The sequence below is a fragment of the Equus caballus genome, chromosome 6 (genome assembly GCF_041296265.1).
Source record: "Equus caballus isolate H_3958 breed thoroughbred chromosome 6, TB-T2T, whole genome shotgun sequence".
In the NCBI taxonomy this organism is placed as follows: domain Eukaryota; kingdom Metazoa; phylum Chordata; class Mammalia; order Perissodactyla; family Equidae; genus Equus; species Equus caballus.
Window position 1 is genome coordinate 43,601,480 of NC_091689.1, and position 16,946 is coordinate 43,618,425.

General features: G+C 42.8%; 1 protein-coding gene across 8 annotated transcripts in view; it reads right to left on the minus strand.

The window, feature by feature from the left end:
• The window catches only part of LOC102148773 (uncharacterized), a 48,414-nt gene that overhangs the window by 19,351 nt on the left and 12,117 nt on the right, over positions 1–16,946 (minus strand). For 3 of the 8 annotated variants that reach the window (XR_011439928.1, XM_070270856.1, XM_070270855.1), the window contains exons 6-9: positions 8,090–8,194; positions 6,638–6,735; positions 4,240–4,375; positions 3,408–3,601 (exon numbers count right to left, since the gene is read on the minus strand). Coding sequence is in view for 2 of the 8 variants with exons in the window: in XM_070270856.1 (XP_070126957.1) it covers positions 3,408–3,601; positions 4,240–4,375; positions 6,638–6,735; positions 8,090–8,194 (533 nt within the window). In the remaining 6 variants the exon portion in view is untranslated. Of the gene's footprint in view, positions 1–1,019; positions 1,226–1,553; positions 1,695–2,125; positions 2,244–2,417; positions 2,572–3,407; positions 3,602–4,239; positions 4,376–6,637; positions 6,736–8,089; positions 8,195–16,946 lie in introns of all 8 variants that reach the window. The other 5 variants (XR_011439929.1, XR_011439930.1, XR_011439932.1 and 2 more) reach the window with 5 other exon arrangements.

Here is a 16,946-nt window from a genome sequence, read left to right on the forward strand (position 1 = left end):
ACAAAGAGAACAGATTAGTGGCTACCAGGGGAAAGGTGGGGTGGGGGGTGGGCACAAAGGGTGAAGGGGTGCACCTACAACACGACTGACAGACAATAAAGTACAACTGAAATTTCACAAGATTGTAACTTATCAACTCAATAAAAATAAAAATATAAATAAAGACCAAATTTGGGGATTTTAAAAGAATGGAAACTAAAATACTAGGCAATGTTAATATATAAAATGAGAGGGTGTGATCAGAGTTAAAGCATTCTAAAGTCCTTATATTGTTTGGATGGAGGACAAAGATTTCATTGTGCCTTGTTAAGTCAAGCATACACATTGAATTTTAAAAATAACTGAAAGATAGATGAATCAGACATTGACTCTGTCACCATGGAGTGTCCAGGCTCACAGAGGAGATGAGACCGGTACAAAAGTAATTCAAATCCAAGGTTCACAAATTTCAAAGTTATAGATGCCAGATCAGGAGCACTGTGAGCATGCATCTCTGATGTCAAGTTCCTTTCAGCTCTAAAATTCTATGCTCTTTAAGGGGGACGAGACATGGAGTAGATTGGTATTGGTCTGGGAAGTTCAGGTTTCTGAGCCTGTGGGTTCTTGTGACAAGGTTCCCAGCATTCTAGGGCCCCTGTGTTGTTTGGGAGGAGGGTAGAGTCATGTGTTCTCTCCCTACTCTTCACTTCGTGAGTGGAGTCTGCAGAAGATCTTTGGAGTCAGAACCAATTTCATGTTAGTATGCCACTTTTTTTCCTTCAGTGGTTCCTTCAGGAAACTTCTGGTGAGAAAGTAAGTGGATGAGCGTGTGCTACGCCTGTAGGTAATAAGGAATGCATTTGGCTCACGTCCTACACACTGCTTCAAGTAGCTACATCTCCTTTTTCTGCCCCTCAGTGACTTCAGCCTCCACCACAGTCCCACAGCCTTGCCCCAGTGCCCTTCGTTCAGCTTCCAGGGTTCGTCTTCAGCCCCAGCCCATCCTATTCCCAACTGATTCGAAGGACGCAGGCCCATACATCATTGATGAGCGGACACAGCTGCTTGGAGATGCTGCAAAAGACCACCTTGATGTCCTCTCCCTGCCCATGGCAGATGATGTTCCACAGACACTTCACTGCCTGCACTGTCACTCGTACCTCATTCTTCAGGAGGTCTCGCAAGAAGGAAGTCTCGCAAGAAGGAAGTCTCGCAAGACGGGAACCAGGCTCTTCAGAGACTCTGACTATTTGGGAGAAGGCAGAGATCACTCATCACCTGGGGATCATGCAACACTTTGGGGACAGGGCTTTGAGAAAAGAGATGATGCCTAAGAGAAACAGACATGGGGAATCTGGGGGCTGGACACGCCGAGGAAGTGGAAGGCTGGCGCTCAGGAGATTCAGGAGGCCTGACGGCCCGTCTACGTAAGTCTACAAACTGAATGCTGTGCTGCCCTAGGATGAGGAGTTGGGGGATATACTAAGCCCTGGATAACTAAGAGGCTCAAGGGAGGTAAATTAAATGCTTCAGGGACTAACCTTCAATTCCCACTTGGTGCCCCCCACCCTTACTTGTCCTGGGTGCAGTGTCAGGTTACTGATTCCATGGAGCCCAATTTCTTTCATGACGAGGTTGGGCTCCTTGATCCACTTGATTAGATTGCCCAAAAAGTCTTGCCCCAGAGTCTGAGCCACTGATTGGTGCCAGAGGAGCTGTGGGTGCGAGGAGACTACAGCTATGGATGGAGAACAGGTCATGGGAACCAAGTACCCGCCTCAGCCCTCCCTCAGGCCCCATACTCAGGTAAGGACTGTGTCCAGTTGAGAGCAGGGGCAGACTGCTTGGTACACATAGGTGGAGACTAAAGTGACAAGTAGGGGGATAATGCTGAGAAGGTTTGAATCTCAAGCCAGATGCTGGGATCCATGGATCATTCCAGGAGGACTAGAGCTGCTGACCCCTCCTCAGGCTTTCCCTGCCTCCTTTAACCAGGCCCTTGGACTGGCCGGGAAGGGAACTACACTTTAGATGGCTCCATTCTATTCTTTTCTCTTTCTGGGGCAAGTTATTTAACATTTCTGTTAGATGTCCTCCGCTACAGCAAATGAAAGGCTGGGCTATGGACCTCTCCCCGGGCTTTCACCTGCACAGTGAAGGCCCTGGCCAGGATCCTCCAATGATCATCGACGCTGTAGAGGAGCTTCCTGACAGGCTTCAGAATTCGGTGCAGAATGGCAGGTTCACAATTGTTCACAATGCTGCTAGGGTGGGACACAGGACGCCAAGAGTTGCTGGAGGGTGTTGGCAAGGAACCAGGGTACACAGGACAGGGAAGACATGAGGGCTGAGAGAGCAGGAGACAAGAAGGCTGGGAGATAGGACATTGCGGTCCAGGGGCTAGAGTGGTACAGAGGGCACTGGGGAAATCATCCCACCTTGTCAGGTCCATAATCCCTATGTAGAAAAATTGGGGGCAGGACAGGAAGTCCCAGCAGTGATGCTGATCTGCATAGACCACCACTCCATCATACGCAGCTGACAATAGCACCAACTTCACTACCTCCAGGGCACAACTGAAAGCCACCATCACTGGGTTTGTGAAAAGAAAGGGACAGAAGGATGGACAAAGCATTACGCCCTAGTTTGCACCCCTGTGCTGGCAACAGTTCCCTAATCTGGTAGCTGGATTCTGCTGTCCTGCAGGTGAAAATCCATGGCTCTATGAAACCCATTCCAATTGTCCATCCATGTACCCCTTCAACCCTGGCACTCATCCAACCACAGAGTCCTATGAAAGAGACCCTAGGGACATTTTAGTGCCATGGTTTTCAAATTCTGCTCTCCATAGCACAGAAGGAGGGTTAGGCTATCTCTTCACCTCCATACCCACCTAATCAGAATGTCTCTGCTTACTGGTTTTATTGGTTTTCATTTTCATATAAAATTTCATTTGACTAGAATGTCCTGAGGTTTAAAGAAAAAAAGTATGACAACCACTGATTTAGGAGTCCAACTCCCATTTTACAGATGAGAAAACTGAATTCTAGTAGTGACTTGCACAAAATGGCACAGCTAGTGACAAAGCCAAGCCAGCAGTCAACCAGATTCAAATGGCCACAACTGCATGGAGAGAATGACACAGACATGGTCTTGTCCGGTCATTTACCACCTAATTGAATCTCCTCATGTGCAGAGTTATAACCATGGATATGAACCACTGAGTGAATCAGTAGAAGAGTGCAGGCAAGAAAAAGATTAATGAGAGACTTGAGAATATGCAAGAATATTCTAGCACATGATGCTAGATATTCTTCCACTCTTCTGCTTTCTCTTTCTCAGCATTCCTAGGGGATCAGCATCCAGTTGTCCAGGGCCCTCAGGAATTAACTAGTCTCATTCCTCCATCACACAGGGGTTAGGCTTACCTAGTGGGGTCAAAGGGCTTCCTCTTGCCTCCTGGGCCCCCTTCTTTGCTGTAAACCACTATCTTTGTGGGAACATTTTGCTCAATCACCCAGTAGAGATGACATAGCACAGCCAGCAACAGCCGAGGACAGAGTTCTTGGACGGCCTCCTGGCATAAGGACCCTGATAGCATTTCACACAAGGCACATGCTACCTGGGAGAGGACACGATGGAAGGAGGGAAGCAGAATTGACCAGGCGTGAGTGAAGGCATAAAATGGTCCACAGTCCCACACACTGAGTCTCACCCTGCCCTCCCTGTCACTGCCCAAAGGGTGCAGCTCACTCTGACTCAGGCTTGTAAGAACCACCCAAAGAGTGAAAGCCCACCGCTCATCCCTAGAGAAAAGAGGGGGCCACACACATGCAACTTCCCTGACATTAAAAACAAAATGGGAACAAACTCCAAATTTTCAGCAGAAAATGATTTCGGACATACTTTGGCCACCCCAGTTTCAGGCAACCAAAGCTCCTCCATCCCCAACTCCCATGCCACACTCCAGCCCCAGAATCAGGAGATAGAAAAGATGATTAACTCTGAACGTCAATTTCCTGTCCAGAAAATGGGATTGATTTCTGCTCTTTCTACATCATGCAGCTCTTAGACATATAGGCGCAAAAAGGTGGGTAAAGTGCTCATTGAATGTAGGGTATTAGTGATTCCAGTGTTAACCTCTCCTCTTTGCTCCTCCCTAAGATTGGCTTCCATCCTGCAGCTGTCCCTTGATCTTCAGTTCTGCCCCCAAGGCCCCAAACAGTAATTCCTAGGCTCCCTCTCTTCCCTCATGCTGACCACCACAGGCTGGAAGGCCATCTTCCTCGTTTCCCTTCTGGAGTGGAGCTTTTCCAGGATGTCTATGAGCAGCTGCAGGACGTTGATTGTGGTCTCTCGCTGGGTGCCAAACGCCTTCCACAGGGCCAGATTGGTTCTGCAGGACCCAGGGACAGCATGTCATGAGCCCTAGTGACCATGCTCCTAGGACTAGTCTGGCCTTGGACCTATGAAGGGCCAGCTCTTAGGGTCTATAGGGAGTGAGACCAAAGAGGACTGGGCCAGAGGACATGGAGAGGAAGTTTGATTGACATCAAAGAGAAAGCGTCCCTGTGCAGTGATTGCTATGCTGGGCTTGGACTGGGGCAGGGGAGGGGTCATTGGGCTGGAGGATGTGCCGCCCCCCCCCCCCCCAGCAGTGGAGAGGTACCTATCCCAAGGGAGGGGCTTGTTGAGCAGCATGGGCACGACCATGTGGGTGTTGGTGCCTGCCAGTGAGCACGTAGGGTCTCCTCCTTCGTGCTGGGCTCCAGCGGCAAGTTGAGCCATTCCAGGATACCCTCCACAACTTCCTCAATCTACGGGGCAGAGCCAGAAGAGTCTCAGTAATTCTTTCTTTGCTTCTTTCCCTCCTCCTCCCTCTCTACAAATTCCCTAAACTCAAGGGACTTGGTGGCAATCCTGCCAGTGACTCTCTTCTCAAGGCAGAGTTCTGGAGTGCCAGAGGCCAGACCAGCAGGGGCCACGAAGGAACCCTAGAAGCTTATGCCAAGGCCCTTATAGCAAATGCCTGCCCATAGCCGCAGTGTCCAGAGGGGAGCTCCTGGGTTACTCAGGGGGCACAAGACCTTCCAGGAAGGATGGCAGAAGACCGGAGACACTGCAAGGTTCCCCTCCCAGCTGAGGTCAACTTCAACCCATGAAAGTGCAGGGACAGACAGCATTGGAAGCAGGGGGACCACAGGACTCTCATCTGACCCTCAGATCCTTAATATCTGGGCCTCTGGGAAGCCAGTTCACTGTAATGCCTCAAAGACACCCTCAGAGGGATCCTTCCATTTCTGGTACCTAAGCCAGGAAAGTCACCTAAATGAGTGGAGGCAACAGGTGTCAGAGGATTCAGACAGAGGAGGGCCTAGCTAGCACCTGCACCCATATAAAGGATGGCGGCACTCAGAGAGTTGCCTTTGTGACCCCATTTTAAAGGTTTGTTTTTTCAGTGAAGTGAGAAATGTGGATTTTATGCAAAACCTTCTTGTTTTTATATGTTAACCTAAGAGAAAATTTATCCAAAGGTCAGAGTCATTCCATGAGCTTGCTGGTTTGCAGTCTACAGCCTTATCCTTCACGGGGTCTAAGCTCCCTGACACCCCAGGGAATCGGGATGAATTTCTCTAACAAAGCTTCCTGTGCTCTGCCTGCTAGGCCCTCCAGCTGCCTAAACTCCTGTAAGCAATCGTCCTTAACTGAGCAACCAGCCCCCCAGAGGGGAGGCACTGCACTTATGAGCTCAGGATACACATGTCAGAGCTCAGTGGGACCGCAGAGAAAATCTAGTCCAAGCCCACATTTTAGAGGTGAGTGAATTAAGGCCTACAGAGGAGAGGGACTTGCCCAAGGCCTTTCAGCTGGTTAGTAATAGAGCCAGGCAAGAGCCCAGGGCTCCTGACTTGCAGGGCAGAGCTCTTGCCACAGCACCATACTACCTTTATCATGTCTCTGCCCCCTCCTTCATGACAGCACTCATCAGCTGGGCTGCAGCCAGAGATACCTTGGCTCTGCTGTCAGTCAGGTCCTCCATGGCTGTCAGCACCAAGGAGGTGAGCTGGATCTGGGTGAAATACTCTGCAAATGTCTGCAACAGAGTGGGATCAGGGTGGACACACCTGGGTCCCTTGCCCGATATAGCCTGTGCCATTCTTCCTAGTTAGGGTAGGAGGGAGAGCTTCTCTGCGGAACATAATGTGCTTTTGTCCTAGGCCTGTGCTGTCTGCCTAGCTCCTAGAAGACTCTTTCACTGTGGACAGTCTTTGGAGATGGGAGGGAGAAAACCCTGACCTTCGGTACAATATGGGGCTCAGATGTCAGAGGTTGCAGAGGCAGAGCACTGGGAGAGAAGGGGTGGGGCTAAGATCCTTAATGACATCTCTTTGAAGCATGGGTTGAGTCTACACATTGCTCACAAAGCATCTTTAGCATGAAGCAAATACTTCCGGGGGAGGAGTAAAAAAGAAGTATTAGGACCCATGATGCTCAAGGGGGAGCATGTGGCAGGAAAATTTCCCCAAAGAAAAAGGTCACATCCAGTAATGGAAGGGGAAGGGAGATGGGATAAAAGAGTCCCAGCCCAGGAGTCTCTGATACTGTATAAATGAGAGGCTCAGGCTCTCCCCACTTTGTCCCTAGCCTGCCCCCTCACCTTGGCAATCTCACAGATGTTGTTGTAGAACACGTTGGCACTATAGACTTCGCTCTTGCCCTCTTCTTCCCACAGACCCTGTTTCTTCCTTCCCGTCTCTGAAACAAAGACACCCGACTCCACCCCTCAAACACTCAGAAGCCATCTTGGGCTCCCCCGTTTCCCTCCTGCCTCCCACCTACTGAACTAAGTCAGCTTAGGGAGATGTATATCCCATGGAGCTGAGAGCAGAGGAATGGGCACTAAGACCAGGAATGGTGCGAGCTAATGTCAAAGGAACCCGCATTGCCTGCCTCAGAGCAGAGACAGAATTGGGCAAGAGTACGGGGTTCAGCCAGAGGGAGAGAAACTAATTCAAAAACTCTGCTTCCTGAATAGATATTTTGTCCCAAGAGGGTATCTGTAGATGTTTGGGGGCAGGTTCCTCAGTGGAAATGAGGTGCTCAAGTAACTTCTTGACTCTCACTCTCCTGGGACAGAGTATGTGGGGACGGCCAGGCCTAAGTGGGAGGCAGCGGGAGGGACAAGAGAAAGTTCGCCATATGCTTTTGTAGCAGGAGGATACAGTAGAGGTTGTAGACGGCCTGGGAAGACAGGAAGCAGATGTCGTCGACTGGGTCCTGGCAGCGCATGGCCAGCAGCCTTACCAAACGCCCCAGGCTAGTGAACTTGATTTCCGTCTGAGGAGGAGAGCTGAGAGTCACAGGTTATCCCAGCCACCCCCTTCGGCTGGGAGGAATGACAGGAAAAGAACTAGGAAGAGGGGATGCATGTGCCAGAGACATGAGAGGTGAGACTAGGTGAGGTTAATGGGAAAGGAATTAGGTGGGTGAATTGTGGCTACAAAGGACACAGGAATCACAGTTTTGGAATGACTCTATATTGTCCCTCTTCTTTGCCTCTGGACACTCCATTCATCCTTCAAGCCTCGCTCAAATGCCTCCTCCTCTGTGAGGTTTTCCTTGATCCCCCCACTTGGAATCATTTGTGTTTTGATCTTTTATTCCCACCACATTTGATTTGTACATTCATTATTACCCTCTATTTAAATGTGTTCTATGCATGCCTCTCTCCCCAGTGGACTGTAAGATCCATGAAGTCAGGGAACTGTCTTGGTCCTCTATGTATCCGGTGTAACACCTAGCACAGTGCCCGGCACAAGGTGAGTATTCAGTAACTGCCTGTTAAGATGAATGGAATCAAACTGAACCAAGTGGAATGGAATTGGTGGATGGAGAAAAAGACCAAGCAGAAGATGTCAGAAGGGAGAAAGGAAAGAACAAGATGGGATGCACAAGAGAAAACAGAGGATGGAGTCAAGGAGATGGAGGATAAGGATGAATTATTAAGGCTAGGTAATACATGTGATAAAGTTTGGGATAAAGGTAGGGATAAGGGTGACCAGAGGGGGCAGCAGGGCCGGCCCAGGCTCTAGGGCAGGCTCCCACTCACTTCAAAGTTGTTCATTTTTGCAGTAAAACCAAGGATACAGGCAGTGCACCACATGGCCCGTTCTCGTTCATTGTCCTTCTGGGAATTCAGCCATGTGTCCAGAAGCTGGAAGGAGAAAAGAATGAAAGGAGAGTCTTGTTTAGCTGCAACCCAGAGGGTAGAAGTGTAACCTTAAACCTGGCTTTTGCAAAGTATCAGGGCAAGACTTCTGAGAACAGGATTTTATTTGCCTAGAGGCAGATTATATGTGTGGGTCTGGCACCAGAAGACTTCATTCCTCTAGCCCCCAATCTTGCCCTTATCTAGGTGCTAGAAATCTCCTCAATTAGTACCTCCTTCTTTCAGGTTAAAGCCATGGCTCTCAAATTATATGACTGTGATTCACTTCAAAGGGTCAACATACCCCAGTGTCTCCCTACCCACTGCTTCCCATTCTTCAGTAGAAAGAGAACTTAGTGATAACACAGAAGCATCGCAGTATTCACAGATTCAAGGGTGAATTATGTTTAAATCTGCTTGAGAAATATAATTATGGATGATTCCTACTTGAAACACAATGTATAAGTTTCCCACCATTAGTAAATTATGGGCCCAAAATGCCACTGATCCAAAGATGCATTGCTACGTGTCAGTCTACAGCAATCAATCTGACAATGATGCAGCCAAACAAACAGCGATTTATAATTGAAAAGGGGAAAAGCAGCAGATGAAAAATCCACAACCAAATCAAGAGAATACTGACGCTACACTAATAACAAAAAACACTCTTCATGAAGATATGAGGAGTTCTCCTGGGAGCTCTGCAAGTCCTCCTTGCAGCCAAACTCTGATGAAATACCCCAGTGCTAAGACTGTGGTCTCTAAATGCCATTTTTCAATAAGAGGAATCAGAACTCCTTGTAAAAACAGTTGATTCCAGGACTGAGACAGAAAATATACAAGATATTGTATTGAAGAGCAAGGAAGCTATTGAAGACTATTGGAGTCATGTAGAGGGATTCAGGAGCCAATCTGAAGAGGCCCCCTTTGACCAAAGATGGAAGAATTTAAGCATAAATAAGAATAATAGTTGTAATTGATTAAAACACATAAAACATTTTAAAATTCATTTTAAATTCAAGGATACTAGAGAAATAACATCACTGGTCACTTTTGGAGAATACTAGGAAACAATTAATTACTTTGTAAACTGTTAAAGGGAAAGGATCCAGCATTTATCTTGTCTTTTCTATATGAAAAGCTATTCCTCAAGGTAATCACATAGTCTTTAAAGGTGGTTTCACTTTATATTAGAATTCCAGCTAAAAATGAATGAGGAATGGTAGAATTGCATCATCCTTTTGCAAAAATAAATAGAAGTATATTCATTCAATGGAATATTACATAGCAATAAAAAAGAATAATGTAGTGCTACATGTAACAACATGGATGAATCTCACAAACACAATGTTGAAGTGAAATAATACAGACACAAAAAAGTGCATATTATACAACTTCATTTATGTGAAGCTCAAGAACAAGCTACACTAATATATGGTGCTAGAAATCAACATAGTGGCTATCACTGGTGTGGGTTATTCACTGGGAGAGGGAACATGGGGAACCTTTTGGGGTATTGGAAATGTTCTATATTCTGTTCTGACTGGTATTTACACAGATGTATACATACGTAAAAATGTGTCTAAGTGTACACTTAAGATTTGCATACTTTATTGTAGCAAGTGATATCTCAATAACAAGGTCTTAAAAAAAAGAGTATCACCAATTTTTAACCACTAATGAATTAATGAATCTAAGTAGTGATCATCAAAAGCTGTAAATGCCTCAAAAAGAGAGACAACCAGCATTATGTGCCTCTTGGTGGAAGAAGACAAGACTACTTATGAAGTAATCCTTGCCAAAAATTGCTCAGACTCGTGATCAAGGCTCTAGATCTAACAATTAATTTATAGGAAGGATTTGAACAGAGGAACTTGTTAAGTCACCCCAAAGGATGTAATCAGCACAAACCAGAATGTGGAAAATTTACAGAACAAATGACTTGGTTTCTTCAACAAATAAATTTTAAGGAAAAAAACAATGGAAGGAGAATCTATAGATTAAGAGACTTAAGAGACAAACTAACCAATTGGAATGTCTGAATATTTAATGATATTTAAACAATGAAATTAATGTTAATTTTTAAATGTAATAATGATAGCACAGTTATATATTTTTTTAAAAGAATACTTATCTCTTAGAGAAACATACTGAAATATTTATGGATAAAATGGTATGGAATTTGTTTCAAAATAATATAGAGGGGAGGAGGCTGGGGAGTGTATAGGGTATAGATAAAACAAGGGTGGTCATGACTAATCATTGGAGCTGGGTAATGGTACAAGGGATCATTGTGCTATTCTCCCTACTTTTGTAGATGCTTGAGATTTTCTATAATAAAAAATTAAGAAAACTAGAATGGAAATTGGGAATAATAAAAGTAGGGGTCTTGGTTCTGGGTAAGATGAAATAAGCACCACCCACCCTGTCTCTCTCAGTTAATGCAGCTATAAAAACTAGACAGAGAGAGGGAACGTCAGCATCATGGCAGAGTGAGCTCTTCCTTTAGATTCTGCCCCCTAAGACACAATGAAAAGGACATTCATAAACCAACAGAGGACATTCACACAACGCAAAAGGCGTCTGAGAGATCCACACAGTCATACATCTGAAGGTGGAGGTGCCAGAACCCCTGAGAGGAAGTGGAAAGAGGTAAGGGAATATTCTCTCCCTCCCAAACAGCAGCGACTCAGGGGGCAGGACCAGGTGCAGCTCTGAGAGGAGAGGGGGAAGGGTCAATGCTCCACAGGAACACCTTTGCTCTCCAAGTTCCCTCATAGCCTATGGGAAAGCCCCACACAGAGGTGGCTAAGCTATTGCGGGGGTGTGTCTCCATCAAGCCAGCACACCAGGAGAGCAGACAGTGAGGGCAGAGCAAGAAAGCCCCTGGGATCGTGCATGTGAAAGAAAGTGCCCCTCCCCCTGCCTAGCACTCCAGCTCAACCAGTTGGCCAGAGCACCTGTTCATAGGTTAGAAAAACAGGAGCTGTGAGCGAGCTAGCTGGCAATCGCAGGCAAGCTCTGTCAGCATAGATTCTAAGGACAGGCACAGATGGCAGGAATCGCAGGGGGCTCAGATTACACAGCTCCTGAACCTCCCAACCCCAAATGGTAGCAGTTGGAATCTGTGACCAGATACTATCACTATGCAAAGGCATAAATACACACCATCAAACAGTATGAAGAAATATATTAATACTCCGAACCAGAAAGAAAAGGACAAGCGCCCAGAAATCAATCCTGAAGGCACAGAAATTTACAATCTAAATGACAGAGAATTCAAAATAGCTATCATAAAAAATCTCAATGAGTTACAAGAAAAGACAGACAGTTCAATGAAATCTGGAACAAATTAATGAACAGAGGGAATTCTTCACAAAAGAGATTGAAACTGTAAAGAAAAACCAATCAGAAATGTTGGAGACAAAAAACACAATGGATAAGATAAAGAAAAATCTGGACTTCCTGAATAACAAAGCTGATATTATGGAGGAGAGAATTAGCAGTCTGGAGGACAGAAATACAGAAATGCTTCCGATGGAGGAGTAGAGAGAACTAAGACTAAAAGGAAATGAAGAAATTCTCTGAGAAATATCCAACTCAATTAGGAAATGCAATTATAGGTATTCCAGAGGGAGAAGTGAGGGAGAATGGAGCAGAAAGCTGTTCAAAGAAATGATAGCTGAGAATTTCCCACACCTGGGGAAGGAGTTGGAAATACAAGTAAAAGAAGCTAATAGAACTTCTAAATATATCAACATAAAAAGACCTTCTCTGAAGCATATAGTAGTAAACTAGCAAAAGTCAATGACAAAGAAAAAATATTAAGGGCAGCAAGACAGAAGAAAATAATTTACAAAGGAACTCCTATCAGGATTTCGGTGGATTTCTCAGCAGAAAACTTACAGGCTAGGAGAGAGTGGAATGATATATTCAAAATTCTGAAAGACAAAAACTTTCAGCCAAGAATACTCTATCCAGCAAAAATATCCTTCTGATATGGTGGAGAAACAAAAACTTTCCCAGATAAACAAAAGCTAAGGGAATTCATTGACACAAGACCCCACCTACAAGAAATGATCAAGAAGGCCCTCATACCTGAAAAAAAAAAAAAAAAAAGGTTTACAAAGCCTTGAGCAAGGAGATAGATAGGCAGGCAAAATCAGAAAATTGCAGCTCTCTATCAGAACAGGTTAGCAAATACTTAATTATAACCTTAAAGATAAAGAGAAGGAAACATCAAAAATAAATATAATCTCATCATTTTAACAACAAACCCACAATACAAGATGGAATAAGTTCTAACAACAATAACTTAGAAGGGGAGGAGAAAAGAGATGGAATCAGCTTAGACTAAGGAAATAAGAGGCTATCAGAAAATGGAGTATCTCATTTATGAGATTTTTTTTTATACAAACCTCATGGTAACCACTAAACAAATAATCAGAACAGAGACACAAATGATAAATAATGAGAAAAACATCATAGTGAACTACCAAACTGAATTTGTAGTCTAAAATACACTGGCCAAGAAACAAGGTAAATACAGAACAACTGGAAAATGAGCAATAAAATGGCAGCATTAAGCCCTCATATATCAATAATCACTCTAAATATAAATGGATTGAATTCTCCAATAAAAAGACACAGAGTGGAGGGATGGATTAAAAAACAAGACCCAACAATATGCTGCCTCCAGGAAACACAGCTCTAAAGACAAACATAGGCTTGGAGTGAAGGGGTGGAAGATGATACTCCAAGTTAATGGCAAACAAAAGAAAGCAGGTGCTGCCATACTTATATCAGACAAAGTAGACTTCAAGATAAAACAGGTATGAGAGACAAAGAGGGGCAGTATTTAATGATAAAAGGGACACTCCACCAAGTGGACATAACACTTATAAATATATATGCACCCAACACAGGAGCACCAAAGTACATAAAGCAACTACTAATAAACCTAATAGGGGATATTAACAAGAACACAATAATAGTAGGGGACCTTAACACCCCACTTACATCAATGGATAGATCATCCAGACAGAAAGTCAACAAGGAAATAGTAGATTTATATGAAAAATTAGACCAGATGGACTTAATAGATATATATAGAACACTCCATTCAAAAACAGAAGATTACACATGCTTCTCAAGTGCACATGGAACATTCTCAAGGATAGAACATATGTTGGGAAATCTCAATAAATTTAGAAGACAAATCATATCAAGCATCTTTTCTGACCACAATGCTATGAAACTAGAAGTCAACTACAAGAAAAAAGCTGGGAAAGTCACAAATATGTGGAGACTAAACAACAGGCTACTGAAAAACCAATAGATCATTGAAGAAATTAAAGGAGAAATCAAAAAAATATCTGGAGAGAAATGAAAATACATGATACCACTAGTATGGGATGCAGCAAAAGCTGTCCTAAGAGGGAAATTCATAGCAATAAAGGCCCATCTTAACAAACAAGAACAATCTCAAATAAGCAATATTAAACTACACCTAACAGAACTAGAAGAGGAAGAACAAACAAAGCCCAAAGTCAGTAGGAGGGAAATAATAAAAACTAGAGCAGAACTAAATGAAATTGAAACAGCAAAAAAAACACAACAGTAGAAAGGATCAAAGAAACAAGGAGCTGCTTCTTTTAGAAGATAAGCAACATTGACAAATCCTCAGCTATACTCATTAAGAAAAAAAGAGAGAAGGCTCAAATAAATGAAATATAAAATGAAAGAGGAGAAATTACAACAGATACCCCAGAAATACAAATGATTGTAAGAGAATACTATGAAAAACTATACGCCAACAAATTGGACAATCTGGAAGAAATGGATAAATTCTTAGACTCATATAACTTCCCAAAATTGAATCAGAAGAAATAGAGAATCTGAATAGACCAATCACTAGTAAAGAGATTGAAACAATAATCAAAAACCTCCCAAAAAATAAAAGTCCAGGACTAGATGGCTTCTCAGGAGAATTATACAAACATTCGAAGAAGATTTAATACCTATTCTTCTCAACTATTACAAGCAGTTGAAGAAGACGGAACACTTCCTACCACATTTTACAAGGCCAACATCACCCTGATCCCAAAGCCAGACAAGGAGAACAAAAAAAGGAAAATTACAGGCCAATATCGCTGATGAACATAGACGCAAAAATCCTCAACAAAATATTGGCAAACTGAATACAGCAATACATGAATAAGATCATACACCATGATCAAGTGGGATTTATACTGGGGATGCAGGGATGGTTCAACATGCACAAATCAATCAATGTTATACACCACATTAACAAAATGAGGAATAAAAACCACACAATCATCTCAATAAATGCAGAGAGAGCATTTGACAAGATCCAACATCCATCTATGATAAAAACTCTCAATAAAATGCATATAGAAGGAAAGTACTGCAACCTAATAAAGGCCATATATGACAAACCCACTGCCAACATCATACTTAATGGTGAAAAGCTGAAAGCCACCCCTCTGAAAACAGGAACAAGGCAAGGGTACCCACTCTTGCCACTCTTATTCAACATAGTACTGGAGGTTTTGGCCAGAGCAATTAGGCAAGAGAAAGAAATAAAAGGAATCCAAATAGGCAATGAAGAAGTGAAACTCTCACTGTTTCAGATGACATGATTTTATTATGTAGAAAACCCTAAAGAATCCATTGGAAAACTACTAGAAATAATCAACAACTACAGCAAAATTGCAGGGTACAAAATCAACTTACAAAAATCAGTCGCATTTCTGTACTCTCATAATGAACTAAAAGAAAGGGAACTCAAGACTACAATCCCATTTACAATTGCAACAAAAAGAATAAAATATCTAGGAATAAATTTAACCAAGGAGGTGAAAGACCTATACAATGAAAACTATAAGACATTATTGAAAGAAATTGATGATGACGTAAAGAAATGGACAGATATTCCATGCATATGGATTGAAAGAATAAATATAGCTAAAATGTCCATACTACCTAAAGCAATCTATAGATTCAATGCAATCCCAATTAGAATCTCAATGACATTCTTCACAGAAATAGAGCAAGAATCCTAAAATTCATATGGGGCAACAAAAGAACCAAATAGTTAAAGCAATCCTGAGAAAAAAGAACAAAGCAAGAGCCACCACAATGCTGGACTTGAAAATATACTACAAAGCTATGGTAATCAAAACAGCATGGTAATGGCACAAAAACAGACACATAGATCAATGAAACAGAATTGAAGGCCCAGAAATAAACCCACACATCTACGAACAGCTGATCTTTGACAAAGGAGCTAAGAACATACAATGAAGTAAGGAAGATCTCTTCAATAAATGGTGTTGGGAAAACTGGACAGCCACATACAAAAGAGTGAAAATAGACCACTATCTTTCACCATACACAAAAATTAGCTGAAAATGGATCAAAGACTTGAAGGTAAGACCTGAAACCATAAAACTCCTAGAAGAAAATATAGACAGTATACTCTTTGACATGGGTCTTAGAATAATCTTTCTGAATAACATGTCTACTCAGACATGAAAAAATTAAAAAGAAAGGACATATAATAAAGGATATACAATAAAAAAGAAAAAATAAACAAGTGGGACTTCATCAGGCTAAAGAGCTTCTGCAAGGCAAAGGAAACCAGGAACAAAATGAAAAGACAACCCACAAACTGGGAGGAAATATTTGCAAATCATATATCCAACCAGGGGTTACTCTCCAAAATATATAAATAACTCACACAACACAACAATAAAAAGCAAACAATCAAAAAAAATGGGCAGAGGAACTGAACAGACATTTTTCTACAGAAGATATACAGATGGCCAATAGGCACATGAAAAGATGTCCAACATCACTAACCATCAGAGAAATGCAAATCAAAACTACACTAAGATATCACCTTGCACCCAATAGAACGGCTGTAATCACCAAGGCAAAAAATAACAAATGTTGGAGAGGACGTGGAGAAAAGGGAACCCTCATACACTGCTGGTGGGAATGCAAATTAGTGCAGCCACTATGGAAAACAGTATGGAGATTTCTCAAAAAATCAAAAATAGCAATATCATATGACCCAGCTATCCCACTACTGGATATTTATCCAAATAACTTGAAATCAACAATTCAAAGAGACTTATGCACCCCTGTGTTCATTGCAGCATTATTCACAATAGCTAAGACATGGAAGCAACCCAAGTGACCATTAACTGATGACTGGATAAAGAAGATGTGGTGTATACACACACACACACACACACACACACACAATGGAATACTACTCAGCCATAAAAAAGACAAAATTGTCCCATTTGCAACAACATGGATGCACCTTGAGGGTATTATGTTAAGCAAACTAAGCCAGACAGAGAAAGACAAACACTGCATAATTTCTCTCATATGTGGAAGATCAACTAACATACAGATGAAGAGAACAGTTTGGTGGTTACCAGAGGGGAAGGGGATTGGTGAGTGGGCAAAAGGGGTAAAGAGGCACATACATATGGTGCCTGACTAATAATAACATACAATTGAAATTTCACAATCTTATAAACTATTATGATCTCAATAAAATAAAAATTTTTTTAAAACTGGATGGAATACATGGAGCAGCCATTTGAGGACTCCAAAATGATAGTAGCAGGTGTATTAGGGAAGAAGACCAGAATTCAAAGCAACACTGAATCAGTGGAGAGTTTACCATTTTTTCCCTCGAGTTTCTTCTGGCTTGAACTCA